The 20,351-nt window shown below is 50.3% G+C and overlaps 1 protein-coding gene across 2 annotated transcripts in view; it reads right to left on the reverse strand.

The window, feature by feature from the left end:
• Nucleotides 1-14,597: 14,597 nt before the first annotated feature.
• The window catches only part of INO80 (INO80 complex ATPase subunit), a 122,081-nt gene continuing 116,327 nt past the window's right edge, over nt 14,598-20,351 (reverse strand). The window contains exons 33-36 of one of the 2 annotated variants that reach the window (XM_069596040.1): nt 19,698-19,850; nt 19,237-19,396; nt 18,317-18,532; nt 14,598-16,174 (exon numbers count right to left, since the gene is read on the reverse strand). In XM_069596040.1, the coding sequence (XP_069452141.1) occupies nt 15,957-16,174; nt 18,317-18,532; nt 19,237-19,396; nt 19,698-19,850 (747 nt within the window). In that variant the 3' untranslated portion in view covers nt 14,598-15,956. Of the gene's footprint in view, nt 16,175-18,316; nt 18,533-19,236; nt 19,397-19,697; nt 19,854-20,351 lie in introns of both variants that reach the window. The other variant, XM_069596039.1, reaches the window with a different exon arrangement.

Consider the following 20,351-nt stretch of genomic DNA (forward strand, 5'->3'; position numbering starts at 1 on the left):
CCATAGACCACTGGCATTCTGGGATTCAGGAGTTAGCAGGGATCTTGGAAATCATGGCTCAGTGGTAAAGAATACGCCTGCAGTGCAGGAGATATAGGAGACATCCGGTTCCATCCCTGGGTTGGGAAGATCCCCTGGAGAAGGAAATGGCAACCCACTCCAGTATTCTTGCCTGGAAAATTCCATGGACAGAGGAGCCTGGCAGCCTACAGTCCATAGCACCGCAAAGAGTCCCGTAGGGTCTGAAAGAGTCCGACGTGACTGAGCGACTGAATGCACACACAGAGAAATCACCATCTTGTCCATCATCCCTCAAGGGCATCCTTCTGGAGAACAGGGGATGAGCAGGAAGGATCAGTCAGTTCACTCGTAGTTTATTGTGTCTACAGCAGGCTGAAGGGCCCTGGACCTCCAGCTGCGGGGGAGCCGGACTAGCAAAGTCTCTCTCACACCTAGCCTGGGGCAACTCCGAGCTCAGGGAATAGGGCAGAGGCAGCTGGGTCAGGGAGGGCCTTAAGGAAGCTTAAGGAATCCACAGAGAGGAGGCGCACTCCAGGTTCGTGGGGATGGCGTCAGCAAATGAGGGAGGGACAGCGCGGAGGAAGCCTGCGGGTGTTGGGGACAAGGTGGCAAGCTACCTTGGAGTCAGTCCTTGGAGGAAGTGTTGGACTTTATCTTGCAGGGAAGTAGAGTTCGGTGGTGATGTTTTTGTTTTTCCCACAGAAGGGTCTTTGTTTGTTTTTGTTCTTTTTGTTTTGTCTGCTTGTCAAGCAGACAAGTGTTGTGTTCGGGTCTGGGCTTAAGGAGGCTTGTGCTTGTGGCAGGGGAAGGCCGTGAGGCAGGCACGGGCTGGGAAGGGCTGAGCCAAAACCAGCAGCAGGGAATGTGGGGACACCTCCTGACAGCCAGTTGAGATGGGGGATAAGCAGGAGGGGATCCCAGGGTTTTGCTGCGTAAGAAGGAAATGGCACCCCACTCCAGTATTCTTGCCTGGAGAATCCCATGGACGGAGGAGCCTGGTGGGCTACAGTCCATGGGTCGCAAAGAGTCGGACGTGACTGAGCGACTTCACTTTCACTTTGCAAGGGCACGTGAGCAAACACGACTTCGGCCTACAAGCGACTTTCTAGGGCTGACGGGCTCTGGGGGCTCTCCAGGTGGCTCCCCGACTGGGTCCCAGGAGGGAGATTGCTCCTGCTAGTGCTGCCATTCCTCTGAGGACAGTGATGGCAGAAACGCAAAAGGAGCTGGGCCTCGAACGGGGGACACCTTGTCTCTCCCCGGGCCTGGGTCTGAGGAGGGTCAGGGCGCTCTGGGGCCAGGTTGGGGGGATAGGTCACAGGGAGGGTGTCACTGTGGGCCTAGGTGGGAGCGCGAACGCCAGCCTCCTGCCCCAGCTCTGGGATGACCACATACCCCAGAGTGCCGGGTAGACAGTCAACAGGCCTAGTTTGCTCCTGTTGTTCTGAGGTAGTTATTTCTTTCACTCTCAGAACATCCAGGTTTGTGTAGTTTAAATTGCATGCTGGCTGTGGGAACTGGGACCCAGCAGTTTTTTTCCCTTGTTGTGGGTTTATTTTGTTGTTGTTTAGTTCTATTTTTCAGCCATGCAGGATCTTAACTCCCCACCAGGGCCTGAGCCCACGTCCCCTGCAATGGAAGCACCCAGCCTTAACCCCTGGCCATCTAGGGATGTCCTTGAGCAGGGCTGCTTTATCTGGCGCCTGTCAGAGGCAGTTGACCGAAGCCCCTGACCACCCCGTCCCCTCCTGCCCTCTTTGCCCTGTCCCTGGACCCCCGGACCCTGCCCAGGGGCGCAAGGGCACCGCTCTTCTCTGCCCTTTCCGGTGCCCCTGGAGAGTCCCGCCAGGCCTGTGCTTCCTGGTTCATGGTTGCCCGGGCATTCCTTGGGCGTGAGGGAGAGCAGACACACCCTGAAGGTGCAGCCACCAGGCACTCTCCCCCATCACCATCATCATCCTTGCCCCTCCAGGAAGGAGAGGACACAGGGCGCGCCCACACCCTCCAACTTGATCAGTGTCCCTGCCCTGCAAACACTCTTCAGGGTAGACCATTTTCCTCCACTACCACCCCTCCAGGAAGGTAGAGCCCCGGGGTGAGCACCCCCTCTGTCACCCTTAAACGTGGGCCCAGTCTCCTTTCTCAGACCTGCTGCTGTCCTCCCTGACCTAAGGGTGCCCTCCCAGCCCTCCCACCCGCTCCCTCACACAGCCTCTTTCCCCAGACCACTGTCATGCCTTCCAAACTGATCCATGTCCCCAGTTCGATGCCCTCCTGGATATTCATCTTCTACACGATTTCAAATGTAACTCTGACCACCACTCTGCCCACGGATGACTTCCCATAGCGCGTTGTGTCCATCCGGGTAAACGTCCCCGCCCCCAGCCCCTCCATCCTGCTCCTGCTTGCTGTCTCCTCCCACCTCGTGCTGTTTCTGGTCACCATGCCTTTGCTTCTACTACTTTGCCCATGCGACACTTTGCCCAACCTTCTCACAGCCTTCGGAACTCAGCGCCAGCATTGTGCCTGCAGAAGCTGCTGTTGACCTGGGCTGGGGCTGGCTGGGGCCCCACCTCGTGCCCAGGACTCCACCCGCAGGGACGTGATCGCTTGCAGAGATGTCTCCACTAGGCCCCGCCCATCCCCCTTCCCCAGGGCGGGAGCTGAATGCCACCCTGCACGCAGCACAGCTCTGGGCCCCACAGAAACTCAGGGGACCTGTGGGGAGTGGGGTTTAATGAGACACCCCTTCTGAGCGCAGCGTCACGCTTCCCCTTGGAGGGAAAGGCCCCGTGAACACCACGGTCACGGCCAAGGGAAACGACGGCCAAGCTGCCTCCTAGGGCTAGCATTCAAAGTGAATGTTTCTGTGCATGGCCCAGGAGTGTGGGACAGGGAGCTGCTGGGGCCAGGGCGGACCAGCTCTGCTCGGCTTGGGCAGACCAGCGTGTGCCTGTCGGGGGGGCACTGACTTACCCTGGGCCGCCCCTCTCTCCCCTTCAGTCAGTCGGAGAGAGGTCAGGCCCTAAACACACCAGGGGAAGGGCCGCCCTTTGCAGGCAGGTCAAGGGCAGGCTCCGAGCCCTTGCTAGTCCTCTCTGCTCTGGGCACCAACCTGGAGGGCTGTTTGTCCTGTCTCCTGGGCTAGTGCTCCCTGTCCCCACAGGAAGGGGAGCTGGGCCCTCCTGGGAACGACCTGAGGGTGTTGGTGACTGGTGGAGGAGGGGACGGTAGTCATGTACCCACCTGTGTCTCCTCCCCCACCCCCATGGTCAGACTCCTGCCAGGCAGGCCGTCATGTCCCTGCCAGGTCCGCGGGGTGGCCCTGGCTGGGAGGATGCGGAGTCCATGGTGTGAAAGCTGCCCACACGGGGTGCCTGAGTCATCCATCCGCAGGAGTAGGCCCTCATTCATGGGGATTTCCACAAGAAGGGAGACCTACTTCCTGCTCACAGGTTGCTTGCTGCCCTGAGAGGCGGGACACACACCTGACACGCCTGCCACACACCTGCGATGTCCAGGGTGCCTTCTTACTTTGTAATCCACTCTCCATTAAAGCCTCATCCCTGCCGGCTCTGGCCTGGCTAACTCATCACGCAGACCTGAGGGCTCAGTTGAGATGTCCCTTCTCTGGGAAGCCTTCTCTGATCCTTCTCTACTTGTCCATCATGGCCTGGCTTTGGGGCCCTGACACGCATCTCTTATATCTGTGCTTTTTATCTTGCACATTTGATGGCACTGTGCTCCTTGTTGGCCTCCCCAGTGGACTGTGCGCCCTTGACGTGCTTCCCAGAGCCTGCACAGAGTAGGTGCTCACCTTGTTTGCTGAATGGAAGCCCACGCCCTCAGTAAGAAGCAGACCCTGGCAAGGGGAGGATGGGGTCTGAGGAGGCCGTTCTGGGCTCTATCTTCACAAAAGGGACAGTGCAGCAGACGTGGGTGGGCCAGTGGGGGTGCAGGGGATAGGAGGAGACAGACCTGCAGTGATTATCCTCGACCCCAAATCTGCCAGGGCCTTACACCCTGGGCAGGACATTGAATCACTGTTCAGATGCAAAGGAAGAGAACTGGGCCGGGGTCCAGAGTTTCCAGTCCTGTTTTAAGCCTCGTGTCTTAGACCAGGCTCTTTTCTTCTCTCTGGGTCTTCATTTCCTCAAATGTAAAATGAGGAGCTGCATGAGAAGCCTGCTCCCATCCAGCTCCAGGGTCTTCCCTTTTACAGGAAAGACATGGGCTTGCATTTGAAGGGACTGAGTTCAAGAACCAGGGCTCCATGTACCCTGTGGGTCCTGGGCCAGGTTATTCAGCATCTCTGAGCTGCATTTTCTTCCTCTTTAAAGCAGGAATGATAATCATATCTCTTGGCTTCTTGGTATTAGATGTGCTATCAGGTGGAAGACCCTTACACACTTTAAAACAACATGTAATTGTTGGTTATTATTTAACGTTGTCATTTTCCACCAACACCTAATTAGTTACTCACCGGAGTGTAAGCTCCACAGGGGCCAGAGCTGGCACCTCCCTGTTCACTGCTGTGTTCTTAGGGCCGAGCTTTGAGCCTGGCTTATCTCAGGCCTTCAAAAAATATTTGCTGGACAGAAAAATGGATAAGTGAAGTTTGTTGAATGACTGTATGAATGAACTCCGTTCACTTAGCAACCTGAGGACGTCAGGTTGATGGGCAGAGGGAAAAGGGTGGGGAGGCATAGGAGGAAGGGGGGTGTTCCCTCGGCTGCCCCGCTTTGCTGTGTTGGGGAGGGTGAGTGAAGAAAGGCAGGAGGGGAAATGAGGGAAAAAACAAACTTAGGGCCATAAGACAGGCCATACAATTCTGCTGGATGTCTTGCAGGTGGCCCCACTGTATCAGCCGTCTCCCTGGTGAGGGCCCACCTCCACCTCTCACGGCACTGCCAGCAAATGGGGAAAGGGAGGCGAGAGGAGGGCTGGGCCATGGTGGTTTGTTTACCAATAGCACAGTCCTCCTGGGTCATGACACAGCCAGCAGCATCTGGCCCAGCTAAATATATCTCCTCTGCTGGCCTGGACCACACAGCCAGCCCCTGAAGGCCAGGGACCACCCGCTTGTCCCTCTGGGTTGGGCCCCGGGCCTCCTCCTGACCCCAGAGTTCTGTGTCCCCAGAGAGCCAAAGGCTAATCGGGGCCCAAACCAAATGCAATTGCTGGCTGAACCCAGGAAGATGGTTTCATTTGGATGGTCCCTCTGGGACTTACGGGGAGAAAATCCAAATTTTCCAGCAGTAAGACAACCAAATGGCCCATCTCCCTTCCATGGTGTATTTGCAGTCATTATGAATGTTTAGAAGAATATTTATTACTGTTCAGAAAACATTTTACTCTTTTTGCAGTACTTTCTTAACATTGCTGTATAATGTTAAATGGAAAAAAAGAGATACATAGTATGAATACAATCATGTATTTAAAAAGCATAGAAATATGTCTGGAAGGAATCACTAGGAACTGTCAACACAGTTTGTCTCCCAGGAGGGGAGCTGGGGGCCAGGGGCTGGGATGGAAGGGAGACTTTTTATTCTTATGCCCTTTTGTATGTTTTTGATTTTGAACTGTACAAATAATTACTTATTCATAAATAAGTCAAGTATATAATAAAATGCAGAGCTGCAAAACAAAAGTCCTGAGCACAGAGGCCCTGGATATCCTCTTAGAGGTTAAGAGCACTGATTTGGGTGATGGGCCATGCAGAGAGCTCCCTTTTCTACCCAGAGGAAAAGCTGGCCCCATGCCCAGGTAAACCAGAATACCTGTTCTATAAACCCAGAGCAGATATTGATACTCAGAATCTAATGTGAGGGATGGGAAAAGCCATACCTGCCTGAAAATATCTCCGAATGGTATCTGAATTTCTAGTCTATGCTTTTCCCTGACATTCAGCTTCTCTAAAGTCCCCTTGAAAACATTAAGGTGTTGGGGTGGTGCTGCCTTGTCATCATTTTATCAGGAGAACTGAATTGAAATTGGAAGACAATTGTAAGAAAATTTTCTCTATGGGAAATATCTTACTTTCGTTTGGCTATTGAGTTTTAAATTTCCCTTAAAAACCTACTTCTTTTATTAAAGCACTTGTAATAATTATATAAAAAATAACACATACTCATAATAGGAAGTTTGGAAAATGCAGAATGGTATGAAGAGTTAAAACTCATTCATAATTCCACCATCCAAGAAAGTTTACTTTCTTCTAGTTCTTCTTACTACTCTATTAAAAAACTTACATATATACATAAAAACATAAACCTCATCTATTTTGTGTCCTATTTTTTCCACCTAAGATTGAATTGTAAGCGTTTTTCCTATGTCATCAAATACTCTAAAAGATATGATTTTTAATGGTCACCTAGTTCAACATAGTGATGTACAAAATTTATTTAACCAATTCTATGTCATTTCCATTTGGGTGGTTTCCAATTTTTTTGCTAAATCCTATTATGCTGCCACAAGGCCTTTGTTTTAATTGCATACAAAACGGTCTTAAGCCAAGGAGTTATTGGTGAAACTCAAAAGTTATGAGGAAGGGAGATTCTGACAAGACTCACTCTGGGTTCCTGCTCCATTCCCCTAGGGTTCAAAGCCCTGCCCTACATCACACTTGATTATTCCTGAAAATAGACCCCTAAAAGTAGAGTGGCTGGGCCAAAGGCATGGCCATTTCTAAAATTCCTGACACAGATTGTCAAACTGTTCTACACAAGGCCCTATCCCTTTTCATTCCCACCCTGGAACTGGGTGTGTGAAGCCTAAAGCCCCTTTTAAGAAAAAGTATACAAAATTAAGCACAAAAGTGAATATTTAGAACAGAAAAAGAAAAATACCTCAAAAATCATAAAATAACATTATTATATATAAATAGGTTGAAACATATGAAATTGCCATATTTGTAGATTAAAAAGCAGTTTCATGCTTTTCAACCTAAGATTTTTCCTCTTAAGTTTTTGGCTCCATCTTCTTTTTTTAATGTCTACGATCCTGTTTATTTGGAAAGTCTATGAAATGTGTGTACACTGTATACTATATATATTTTTAAAATTTTATTTATTTTTGGCTACACTAGAACTTGGTTGCTGCGCACGAAGTTGCAGCGAGTGGGGGCCACCCTTTAGTTGTGGTGTGGAGTGTAGGCTCTAGGATTCGAGGGCTTCAGTAGGTAGCAGCTTGAGGCCTCAGTAATTGTGGCTCAGGGCTCCAGAGCAGGGGCTCAGCAGCTGCAATGAACAGGCTTAGTTGCTACACAGCATATGGGCTCTCCCCAGACCAGGGATCAAGTTGGAGTCCCCTGTGTTAGCAGGCAGGTTCTTAACCATTGGGCCAATAAGTCAGTTAAGGATCACAGGAGAAGTTCAATTAAGTATCTAACTTTTAAGACAGTAGCGGCACCTTGTCCCCAGACTTTCCTCTTCCTATATTTCTGCAAAGCAGCACTAACCATGTAGATGAGGACAGAGCATGGAGATGGCAGAGAAAAAGGATGAAGAGAAACTTGGACCTTAAATATGTAGTGAAAGTGTTGGTCGCTCAGTTATATCTGACTCTGTGCGACCCCATGGACAGAAGCCCATCAGGCTCCTCTGTCCATGGGATTCTCCAGGCAAGAATACTGGGTCGCTATGCCCTTCTCCAGAGGATCTTCCCAACCCAGGGATCAAACCTGGGTCTCCTGCATTGCAGGCAAATTCTTTACCATCTGATCCCCTGAAGGAAGTCCTGAAATGTGTAGAACATACTTAAATTCTTAAGGGAGAGATATATGGATTTTCCTTTTCATACTGTTCATGGGGTTCTCAAGGCAAGAATACTGAAGTGGTTTGCCAATCCCTTCTCCAGTGGACCACGTTTTGTCAGAACTCTCCACCATGACCCGTCCATCTTGGGTGGCCCTACACGGCATGGCTCATAGTTTCACTGAGTTAGACAAGGCTCTGATCCAAGTGATCAGTGTGGTTAGTTTTCTGTAATTGTGGTTTCCACTCTGTCTGCCCTCTGATGGATAAGGATAAGAGGCTTGTAGAAGCTTCCTAATGGGAGAGACTGACAGTGGGGGAATCTGGGTCTTGCTCTGATGGGCAGGGCCATGCTCAGTAAATATTTAATCCGGTTTCTTTCTGTTGACAGGTGGGGCTGTGTTCCTTCCATGTAGTTTGGCCTGAGGCAAAACAATAGTAGGAGTAATGGCAGTAATGGAGACCTCCTTCAAAAGGATTTATGCCAGGACTGTTGTATTCAGTGCCTCTGACCCCACGGCAGACCACCGTAGACCCGTGCCTCTGCCGGAGACTCCTAGACGCTCACAGGCAAGTCTGGCTCAGTCTCTTGTGTGGCCACTGCGCCTTTCTCCTGGGTCCTGGTCTGCACAAGGTTTTGTTTGTGCCCTCCACGAGTCTCTTTTCCCAGTCCTGTGGACGTTTTGTAATCAAATCCCACTGGCCTTCAAAGTCAAAATTCCCTGGGAGTTCTCAATCCCTTTGCTGGATCCCCAGGTTGGGAAATCTATTGTGGGCCCTAGAACTTTCATAACAGTGCGAGAACTTCTTTGGTATAATTGTTCTCCAGTTTGTGGGTTGTCTGCTCAGTGACTCTATGGTGGGGTTCACATGCCAAGCCTCCCTCTCTGCTACAGCCAGAGCCTTCATCCCCACTGCAGGTAGTCACTGCTGGCCCGTGGCTCCACAGGAGAGACTCAAACACTCAAAGGCAGGTCTGGCTCAGTCTCCCGTGGGGTCTCTGGGTCCTGGTGCACACAAGATTTTGTTTGAGCCCTCCGAACATCTCTGGTAGGTATGGGGTTTGATTCTAAATGTGATTTCATCTCTCCTACCATCTTGTTAGGGCTTCTCCTTTGCCCTTGGAAGTGGGGTATCTTTTCTTTTTGGTGGGATCCAACATTCTCCTGTTGATGGTTGTTCAGCAGTGAGTTGCAATTTTGGAGTTCTCACAGATGACCGCACATCCTTCTACTCTGCCATCTTGTGGATTCAAGATCAAACAAGTCCATCCTAAAGGAAATCAGTCCTGAATATTCATTGGAAGGACTGATGCTGAAGCTGAAACTCTAATACTGTGGCCCCCTGATGTGAAGAACCAACTCATTAGAAAAGACCCTGGTGCTGGAAAAGATTGAAGGCAGGAGGAGAAGGGGATGACAGATGATGAGATGGTTGGCATCACTGACGTGATGGACATGAGTTTGAGCAAGCTCCGGGGCTTGGTGATGGACAGGAAAGCCTGGTATGCTGCAGTCCATGGGGTTGCAAAGAGTCAGATAGGACTGAGTGACTGAACTGAACTGAACTGATATGGATTTACATCTTATTTAGAAATTGCATTTCTGGATCTTTCTTATAGATGGTATGCTGCCCTAACCAAAATAGATGATGACATTATTTGCTCAGAGAATTTATGGTCCAGCCCATGGAGAGCTGTAATTGAACAGTCCCTAGGGATGACCAGACTTTTCCCATAAAGGTGAAGCATGGGGGAACGGAGATTAGAGATCAGGTTCAATTACCCTGGCCTTTGAGATCACCCAGTTAATTTTTCTTGCTCTGGCTGAACCCTAGTGATAGAATACATTTGTTTGCATTACCTCCAGCTCTTCCTTGGCAGAGCTGTTCCTAGGTGTTTAAGTTAATCAACTTTTTTGGGGGGTTTTTAAAAGAGAGATTAAAAAAATCTACAACCTTTAATGAACTGATTCAAACCAGAACAGCCAACCTAGAATACTGGGTTTATCCAGAACTCATGTACTAGAGCCCAGCAGAAGCCACAGGCATGCACTGAAGCTCAATGTCTTCATTCCCAGGAAACTGGGCAGTTCCTCCTTCAGGATATTTACTTTTCCCTGGTTCAGAAGTTCTGAGCTAGGTTAAATGGCTTCTCGCCTCCAGTTTGGAAAAGGTAACTCTGAAAAGGGAGGTAAGTTAGATTTCGGCACAGACACTCAAGGGGCACAGGTTGTGTTCAAAGCAGACTCGAACAGCATACCAGTGTGGCTGCCAGCATGGCTTAGTGTTGGGCACATGGCAGTCTCAGCGAAGGGCACCAGATGTTTCTGTGACCCAGGTCCTCAGGAAGGGTGAAGATATGTTCAGAAGGGTTAAGCTGTGGTATTCAGAAAATCTCTTAAAAAGAGTCCTGTGCGTGCATGCTAGGTTGCTTCAGTTATGTCTGACCTTTTAAGACCCCATAGACTGTAGCCGACCAGACTCCTCTATGGGATTCTCCAGGCAAGAATACTCGAGTGGGATGCCATGCCCTCCTTCAGAGGATCTTTCCAACCCAGGGATTGAACCCTAGCCTCCCTGCGGCTCCTACACTGTAGGCAGGTTCTTTACCACTGAGCCACCTGGGAAGCCCTAACCGAGATAAATTCTGGTGCTTTAAAGGGTTACACATCAGCTCTCTGAAAGACCAAGCTATTCAGATTCTGCATGACAGGGTTCCTGCTGCCCTTTCCACACCCACGGGCTGAGGACAGACCGAGACCTCTGAAACTGCATGGCCCTTCTAATCCACTGCATCACCCCTCAGCCCCTCACACCCTCCACTGCCCTCCCTCCTCAGACTTTCCCAGGCAAGTGCCTTCATGATGGCAAGGCATGAAGCTGCCTGGCATCTTCTAGGCCCCCTCACCTGGGAAATGTGAAGAAACAGCTCACATGTAAGCCTGATTCAGGGTGGGGTTTAGGGTGGTGGGTGCTGGTGCAGGGTTTGAGATGTTGAGTGTCCCTGGACGTTCTCCCAGAGCGCGGCTCTCAGGAGCAACAGCTGGGCTGGCGGTAGGGGATGGGGTGGGAGGGGGCTTAGAAAGCTCCCCATCATCTCCTGCAGCTGTGACCCTCTATGCCCCTGCTTCCTTTTCCCTTCAGAGGCTGTGCAGTCTGACTTCCAGTCCAGACTAGACTGAGAGGTCACCTCATCCCTTGGCCCAGGCATTCATTCTTGGCCCTTGGATCCCAGGACCTCAAAATCCCAAGGGGCAGGAGAGCAGAGAGGCACAGGCCCTGCAGGGGTGCTCCCTAGAGCCCCCGGGCCTTTGGGGAGACACTCTTCTCTCTCTAAGAGAGAGTCTCATGGTCAGGAATCTGTTTTTCTCTCAGCCAAGGTGCCAAGAACCGAAGACCAGGGACTCAGAACTGTGAAATGTATCCTGAGCTTTGTAATTCCCAATGTCTGGTTCTGCTTTTACCTGCTGTCTTTGTTTTGATGAACAAGAAAACCTTTACTATAAAAGGAAGCAAGATGCTCATTTTTGGCAGCAAGGCAACCCCCTCCAGTATTCTTGCCTGGGAAATCCAAAGGACAGAGGAGCCTGGTGGGCTACAGTCCATGGGGTCGCAAAGAGTTGGACACGACTGAAGCGATTTAGCACGCGTGCACACAACAGGAGAGAACCAAGAGGACACCTCCTGCAGCTGGAGGTAAAGGAGGGTAACTGGGATGAGAATGGGCGGCGACTGAGTCCCAGGACCTGATGCAAGGACAAAACAGGAGCACAGGAATTCAGGGGCCTGGTGATAAGGGAGGCACCCAGCTTCCACAAGGACCCAGGAAGTGGGTCTCAGGCATGTCACCCCTCTTTTCCTTTCCTTCTGCCTCCCCCTACACCCAGCCTTGGGACTTTCCCCTGGGACTGGGATCTCTATAATCCAGCCATGGCACTATTTGCCCCGGACACTTCCAGGATGACAGAAGGGGTTATTCTTTTGAGGGCTGACATAGGTCAAGCTCCTGCCACCGTAGAGTCCTTAGGAACTTCCATGCAGGGACCTCCCCTCCAGGCAGATGCCTCTCTAGCAGCAGCATTTGCTACCATACAGCAAGCACTGGGGTGCAGTTTTAAGACAAGAAGCCCTGTGTTTTCTAGAACAGAGCCTGCTCTCCACAGCCAAGTAGTCTGAAAGCACCATGAAGGTGGCTGGCTGGGACAGCCAGCACCAACCAGGGCTGCCTCCCAAACTGCACGGCTTCACCACACTCTGGCAGACTCAGCAGGAGAGACCTGGCAAATTTCTCCATGCCCCTGAGAATGGCTTAGGAATTAGTTGAGAAAGCTGACTGGATGTAGCTGAAAATAGTGGGCCAGGGATCACAGACTTTCCAGCAATGAAAAAAGCTACAGTTTGGTGATGACTATACAGGAAAGGGCAGCAGCAGATCAGGGACCTTCCTTTATACCTAACATGTTTAAAAGAGGTCTACCCAAGAGAGAAAGGCCATGGAGAATAATCATGAATTGATAGATTTAAAGGCAAAAAAGTGAGAAAACATGTATGGGACCTAATTTTCCTGGAAATGCTAGTTTTTCATTTTCTCAGGTGGATTGAGTAATATAACATAAAATGTATTTCCTGCACAGGGCTTCCTGGCTGGGGTGGGGCACACAAGCAGAGATCAGAGTTTATTCTGACAGGGCTGGAGGGGGTGCCAAGGCCTTGTTATTCCAGGTGTGGTCCAAGGCAAAGCAGCCATCACCTGAGGCATGTTAGAGATTCGGTTTCAGGTGTCATCCTAGACCTTCTGAAATTGAATATGCACTTCAAGAGGATGCAAGGTGATTCACATGTATATTAAAGTTTGATAAGTATTACTTAAATAATTATCACTTATTAAATGTTCCAGAGGTTTAAAAAACAAAAAACAAAAAAAAACCAAGCCTTTTTTTCCCTTTAGTTTAACGCCACACAAAATCTTAACCTGGCAGTAAAAGCAGAGCTGCTGTTTAATTTGGAGGGCCCACATCCCTTTTCACCTATCACTCACAAAAGCCCTTGAGGGACATCTGAGGATCTCTAAAACTCCAGGTCCAGGGGGTTTCCAGAGACTCCTGCATGGAGACTGTGCTAGAAAAGCCCAGTGCAGTCTCCACATTTCCAGGGCTGTTCACAGGGACTCACAATCTTAAAATCTACTTACCTAAGGCCCCACAACTGGTTCATGTGGAGAGAGGACTCTAGTGGAAAGGATGGCCTGTGTTCCAGGCCTTCTGGAGGGATGATTCTAGCAGGTAGGATCCCTCAACAGCCCTCTTCTGTGTTTAGGGACTGGTTCTTTGGGTTCATAGGTGAGTTGGGCTCTCACGTGGGAGGCGGACAAGTGTTCATAAAGTGTGCAAGTTGGGGACAGGACTCAAGTTGTTAATGAGTTTGAAGCCTTCACTTTTAAGGTTCAAGCTCTATCTATGAACCCTCAGGTAAGGGAGGGACACGTGAGAGAAACATCAAGGCCATGAGCATCCCTGAATATGACGTTAGCTGCTGCTTCAGGGACTGGATTGAAAATGCGTAACAGGGGAGCATGGCAGTGTGTCTGGAGAGAGAGATGACTGGAGAGCTCTGGTCCAGAACTCACATGCTTTTCACGAGGAGACTTTATCTAGCCTATCCACATCTGGGCAAAGCTATGCGAGGATGAGTTGTCAGGTCTATAGAGAGGTGACCACCGTTGACCTTGGTGCAGTTTGAACAGTCTTGTCACTGAGGGGCAGGCTAGGTAATGAGAACTGGAGAGGATCCATCCTAGTGGGCTTGTTGACCAGAAGCCACAGTGGTGACGACTACAGGGTATGGCTCATCGGAAAACTGACACAGGTTTGCTCTGTGCAAGGCCATGGTCAAGTTTACCAGCAACAAAACAAGACCCAGCATGTATGACAGTGCTACTTAAGATCAGCAAAAGGAGGAAAAGGCTTACCCTTGTGACCAGGAAGCAGCAGATGCTCAGGAGCCAGCCCGCCCCTATCAAGGGTGTGCAGGGTGAGCCAAGGCCCAGGTGGCCACACAGCCAGCACAAACCCCGATGGATGGTGACACAAGAGTACATCACTGTCTTATGAAGCTCAATCAGAGAAATACTGCTAGCACAGGCTGGAGGGCTCACTCTTCCCAACTGATCAGAGCGCTAAGTTTTCAAAGCCTGGATGTCTCTGGAATCCCTAGTTACGTATTTCACTGTTTTCTTCCACGATTCTTACGACAGCTAACTCTGAGAACAGTGTTCATTTCACAGTTCCTCGGTATTTCTGCCAGCTTAACTGATAGTGGGTACTGGAACTGCAAATGGGGCAGGTTTCTGGGGTTTATATACACATATTTGTATACACGTCACATTTCTAGAAACTGGGACCCTTAAGTTCCTATTAGTTGGGGATTCTATGTATAATACGTTGCCAGGATAACCTCTCACTTGTGGTTTTTGAAGAAAGAATGTGTCAGTTTTTAGACTGCCACTGTGTAAACGCCTAATGGTGGGCCCGGTCAAGCAGCCGACATTAAAGTCCTGGAGGCAAAGTCCAGAGTCGTAAGGAGCCCACACCCCGAGGGCCCTGGCCTGTCAGGCACTTGGTCAAGCCACCCCTCTGATGGCTGGAGGCACACTCCTATGCCCATCAATGCCTACAGGGCACTCCTCGTCCCACTGACCACCTCTCTGATGACAAGAACGATCATGATGTCGGGGTTCTGCTTCCTCTTCATCCTGCCACTCTCCCCCAGGAGCCCTATGATGGCCCCAAGGAGAGGCAGCTGCAAAGACCACAGACACCTCTATTTACATAAAATTATCTCACTCCATTTTATTTAAGATTTTTCTCCAGTTAGTAAAAGAAAGATGTGTCTCTCTTTATACATATGTACAGGTTCAGTTATAAAAATAGACAGCACATTCAAAGAGAAAAAAGGCTTGGCATTTTTCTGATTCCCTCTAAATAGCATCTGTACACAGGAGTCTGGGTTTGGGCAGGGGAATCTTAATGATTTAAATTAAATGATTCCCCTACCACCCCTACTCAAAAAAAAAGTTTAAAAAATCAATCTATCTAAACTCAATTCCGCGATTTTCAGGTGTGCAAATTAGAGGCGGACCCGCCCAGAAGCACCTGCTCCACCAGGGACATCAGGCTGGGGGTAGGCAGAAACACCTCCCATGTGAACACCACCCCTTTACCGCTCCTGAAGGGAAGCGAGCTTGGGCTGGCGGGGCCAGGCTGGGAGGTGGGTGCTGAGCCTGCCCTTGCTCCATCCTCTCCATCTCACTCCACCATCCCTTCCTTTCTCAGTGCAATACAGACAGTGCATACAGCCAAGCAGGGGGCCGAAGGGCAAGGGCGGGGAGACTGTGCATTCAGGAGGGGCAAGGGGAGCCTGCAAGAGGGGCAGTGAGGCTGTCCTGCTGATTGAGGTGGCTCCTGGTCTCTTACTGGCTTCTGGGAGTCCCGGGGTGGGAGCTGCGGCTAGTTGCTGGTGGGACCTGAAGGTTCTCTGATGCGAACCATGCAGGGCAGGAGAGGAAATGCTGGGAAAACAACTGCCTCCATGCCTGCTGCCTCTAGCCTTGTGCCATCCTCACAGCCACCACCTTGTCCTGTATTTGCTGCTCTCAGCCGTAACACTCTGGTGAATGCGTTTGGAGACTTGGGTTGCTCAACTGAGAACGCCAACTACATGATTTCCTCCCTTCCGAGCCCCCCAGGAAATCACAGCCCTAAGAGAAGTCTCCACCATGGAAGGCTCTTCACAGCACTTGCAGAGCCTTCGCAAGGGACATGGCCAGAGCTGAAGAGTGGAATGGGGATGGAGACTATGTGCCTGAGCATCGAGACGGGGTCTCTGTCAGCCCTTCCCCAGTGTGAGGTTTAAGACTTGCCTATAAGGTCCTTTGAGAGGCTGTGGGTCTGATCCCTGTCCTTGGGCCTTTTTCCTACAGGCAACCCCAGAGCATTCCTCTAGAGACATGGATGATCCAAGTGCTCACACCAGCCACCTGCCTGTCTTTCCCTTGCTGCAGCTGGTCCTTGCTGCCCCGTGGCTTGGGATGGAAGATGCTGCACTGGGCAAGCTATCCACAGACCGCCTGCAGGCCAGGGCGTGAGCCCCGGTGTGGCTCAAGGAAGCTGGAGGGCCAGATGGTTACCGTCCTCCCGCGGGGTTGGTGCCTTTGCCCTGTTTGCGGACCAGGGAGTCTGGGGCTAGGCTGCTGGTCAAGTGGAGGCTCTTGGGAGTCCCAGGAAGATTATTTCCTTTGCCTAAAGGGGAGCTCAAGGGAGAAGAGGCGCTTGAAGGTCCAAAGTCAGCAAGGCCAGCAGGCCGAACGAGGGACGTCTGCAGAGGACTGCTGGCAGAGATTCCTGCGGGGAGAGAAAGAGAGGCAAGAAGAGTGTAAGCGCCCATCCCACCTGAACTGCCTCAGCGCCCGACCCTGGTTCCTGGAGTCAGGTCTGGAGATGAGGTTGTGGGGAACCCTGTACCACTTGTTGTTCCTGTCAACTGTTTTTTCCTGTAAGAGAAAACCAATACCTGCCCAGCCCTCTCCACATTACTACATCTACAGGGAGCAGATGTCACCGAGGCACTCAAGAGCAGAGCACACGTTACCCGTTGGGAAGCCAAGGCTACAGGAAGAGCTGTGACAGGCAGCTCTGTTTTCTTATGCAGGCCTGCTTCCTTCCTGGGACAGCAGCTTCTTAATTTCAGAAGATGTCCTCGACTCTGCAGTCCATCTGACCAGAGGGCACAAGGCTGCCCACTCTATCCTATGTCTACACATGCAGCTCTTGCGTTGCACACAGCCACACTGCTCTCTAAGACCTACTGCTTTTAAGGAGCTGGTTCAAATCTCCTGCACAGCAACTCTTTCTAACATTCCTAAAAAGGAATTCTACATGCTCGGTAGGCAGACTTGTGAATACTCTCACCCACAGTGGAGCTGTAGGCAATGACCGAATCCCTTGCTTTCCATGCCCAGTCACCAAGCACTGCCAATGTTTCTTGTGACACTCTGCCTCCTGCTGCCTCTAGAAGAAAGCCTGATGAGTGTCATGTTTTGCCCCATGTGGGGGTGAAACCCTGCCACGGCAGCCTTAACTGTTGCCAGGACTGCTGTTTCCCAAGGATGTGATGAGCTGGCAAGAAGTTAAGAAACACAGGGCTAGGCTATTATACTTTACAGTTGTTGAACAAAGGAGAAAGGAGGAGAAAGGGGAGGTAAATGAACACTTATTGAGAACTTTCTATTCAATAATGCTTTTACTTGCTGCAACACCCTAAATTTTAAGCATGTGTTCTGAATGGAGAGCAGTGCCCGAATGGCAAGTGCTGCCCTTCTCACCACTCTGACAGCCCATGGTCACACATCTGATGAGCTTCTGCCCATCAGGTCTTTCCAACCTGGACTCCCACAGGCCCTTTGCAGCACAGTCTGACTGACCTGCTTGGTGACCTCTAATATGCCTAGGTCGTTAAACCCTCTGTCACCAGTGGATATCCTTTGTCAACCTTCTCTTTCCTTCTGAGTCTGGAAACTTAGTCATCAAATACATAGTTCTTCCTCCTTCTGATCTACTACAATTAAGGTCTTTCCTCTTCTCTCACTCAGTGCTAACATACTACCTTCTACTGCCGCTAAACACATTCCAGGCATGGCTTCCTTGTCTCATTTTCATTATATATTCAGGTACGGGGTCCATGTGTTATACTCCCATGCACACAGGTGTTAGGTTTTGTGTGTGTGTATGTGTTTTGGCACAGTGTGGCTTGTGGGCTCTTAGTGGGATCTGAACCCAGGCCCTCAGCAGTGACAGCAGAGACCTAACCCCTGGACCACTAGGGAAATCCCTAGAGCAGGTGTTTAATCCTAAGGTGGTGGCTCACAAAGCTGAAAGTTGCTAAGTTGTGTCCGACTCTTTTCGACCCTGTGGACTATACAGTCCATGAAAGTCTTCAGGCCAGAATACTGGAATGGGTAGCCTTTCCCTTTTCCAAGGATCTTTCCAACCCAGGTCTCCCACATTGCAGGGGGATTCTTTACCAGCTGAGCCAAAAGGGAAGCCCAAGAATATTGGAGTGGGTAACCTACCCCTTCTCCAGCAGATATTCCCAACCCAGGAATCAAACTGGGGTCTCCTGCATTGCAGGCGGATTCTTTACCAACTAAGCTACTGGGTAACTGTTAACTATACTAGTCTGCACTACAGAAATGTAATTATTAAAATGTGAGTCTGGGGGAAAAAATCAGTTCTCAAAGCAGGAGAAATGTTTAAGCAACATGGTCAAGAAATTCACCTTTTTGTTTTTCAGTTACTTCCACTCTGAAGGCAGCACTACACTAGGTCACAAGAGCACAGGGAGTGTCAGGACCACTTGGTGCAGAGGCGCGCTCCAACACGGGCTCTGGGCCCAGGGGTCCTGCCTGCTCTACCTGGCAGAATGCTCAGCAGCCCTCCAGCCTAGCCCCAGCCAGAATGGTGCCTCAGTCCCTAGGGCCCCCGCACCTTTAGACACGTTGTACCCGTATGCAGCATAGGCCGCGGCAGAGGCTGCGGCAGCCCCTGCTTTGGCTCCTGCCATGGCGGCAGCACTGCCTGCAGTGGACTTCCGGCTCCGGCCCTTCCCGGCTCCTTTTGCTGTGCTTCCCGAACCTTTAGGGCGGCCTCGGCTTCGGGCTGAATGACCACGTCCTGCGGCTGGCATTTCCTGAATGGAAATCCCTGTGGGAACAAATTGGTCGAGAGGGGAAAGAAAGTCAATTTCTTATGTGTGACGAGAATGTTCTCCTGGACACAGAAGATGGCTTTTGGGGTGTTTTGTTTCAGGACTCCTAGGAAGGTCTATGTCCCAATCTAATGGCTGAGCCACACAGTCACACAGCACTAGTAAGAACTGTGAGTAGCTACAGTGGCCTGACACGTCAAGTTGCTCTTCATTCTCTAAGAGTGGCGCCATTGCTCCTGATTTTTTCTTTGAACTGGGTCATTACTAAACGAACTCCGGGGGTATGCTACTCGTGATTCACCTGCACAATCCAATGCTCTCCTGCCTTGGGGAATCGACTTTTACTCCCAAGTTGCAAACCTAGAGGGACTCAAGAAATAGCAGCAACACTGGGCCCCATAGAACAAAGAGCGGAAAGGCCCGGAGAAGTTAACTATAACTAAAAACTAGCCAAAATACGGGTGAAATATGAAGAACAGGAATGGCTAGAAAACAAAGAAGTTCGAAATCTTTATGAAGTTCTTATTTTGTTTTCCTTAAGCCTTCTCATTCTCCCTTTCACTTGAATAGGCTAGTAAAACAAAGAGCCTTCAAATGTTTTCTGCTCTACTCCACTCTTCTTTAAAGGAGGCAGAAAATGCCATTATCTGAGAAGGAACCAGGACCTCGCCCAAGTGGCAGGGACAGCTGCATCACTCACCATTCACAGTGTCTGAGACAGAGCCCGTTATGGAAGCGGGAGAGTTGGTGGCTCGGGACTGAGGGGCTGAGGAGGCGGGGTCGTCCACAATGACCAGCATGTCGCTGCTGCTCTCATCGGGGGGAATGGAGCCGGTGTGCAGCTCACTGCTGATGGAGATCTAGAGGCGGAAGGGTCATGATCACCACTCCTCTCAGAGCCTTCAGCCCTCGTGCCTCACTGAGGACATACTTCCTAGGCCTCCCCACCATTCCCTCTCCTCCCTGGCATCACTCCTGAGATTCAGACCCCCTACTGTGGCTCTGAAGAAGGCAATTCGCCTTCATTTGCTTTTCTCCTGATGGATTCCTTGTGAAACCCCCTTTACAAGGCAGGCAAATCCCCCAAAAAGCAAAAGCTACCCAGTAAGGACACAGCCCCCATTGCTGCGATGAAGGCATCACTAATAAAAGGAGCCTCACCTCACTGAAAGGGCTGGGCATGGCTGAGTCCACGCTGATGAAGGAGTCATCCCCATCCGCAGAGAGATTGGAGTTATCAGCTGAGGGAACAAATGGGATCACCAGGTTCATACCCTCCTTTCTCCTTTTGCCATCCAATTCATCTTCTTTTTTCTTCTGGGAACACACAAATCAAGAAATACAGAAAAAAACATGAGGCTAGGCACTGAGAGAAAAGCAGGGTTGGAGAAGAAAGTGATGACAGATATTTGACTCTTTGTAAACGTCTAAGTTTCACTTTATTCAATTAGCATATTATTAAAAAAGAAAAAAAATCCCAAGGAAGGAGGAAAGGAATCACTTAGTACAAGTTTATGCATATTCTACCATAATAATACAGAGCTGAAAGGCCAGTCACACTGAATGGAGCTGCGCCAAACAGAATCCGAACAGGGCGAGGGTCGGTCAGCTTCCAGGGCAGCCTCGCAGCACTTATCAGGCTGAACCAATGCAGCCCCACAAGCGGGAGAGCCCCTGCTCTTAGTTTATTTTTGCACATCTGTTTTCACTCTGCCTTCTTTTTAAATATGCATAAGGGGAATGAAGGTTCTTCTCATACACAAGGAATACTGAAGTGGCTTTTCATTACCTCCTCAATTTACATGAAAATGCTTA

The sequence above is a fragment of the Ovis canadensis genome, chromosome 7, assembly GCF_042477335.2.
Source record: "Ovis canadensis isolate MfBH-ARS-UI-01 breed Bighorn chromosome 7, ARS-UI_OviCan_v2, whole genome shotgun sequence".
Taxonomy (NCBI): Eukaryota; Metazoa; Chordata; class Mammalia; order Artiodactyla; family Bovidae; genus Ovis; species Ovis canadensis.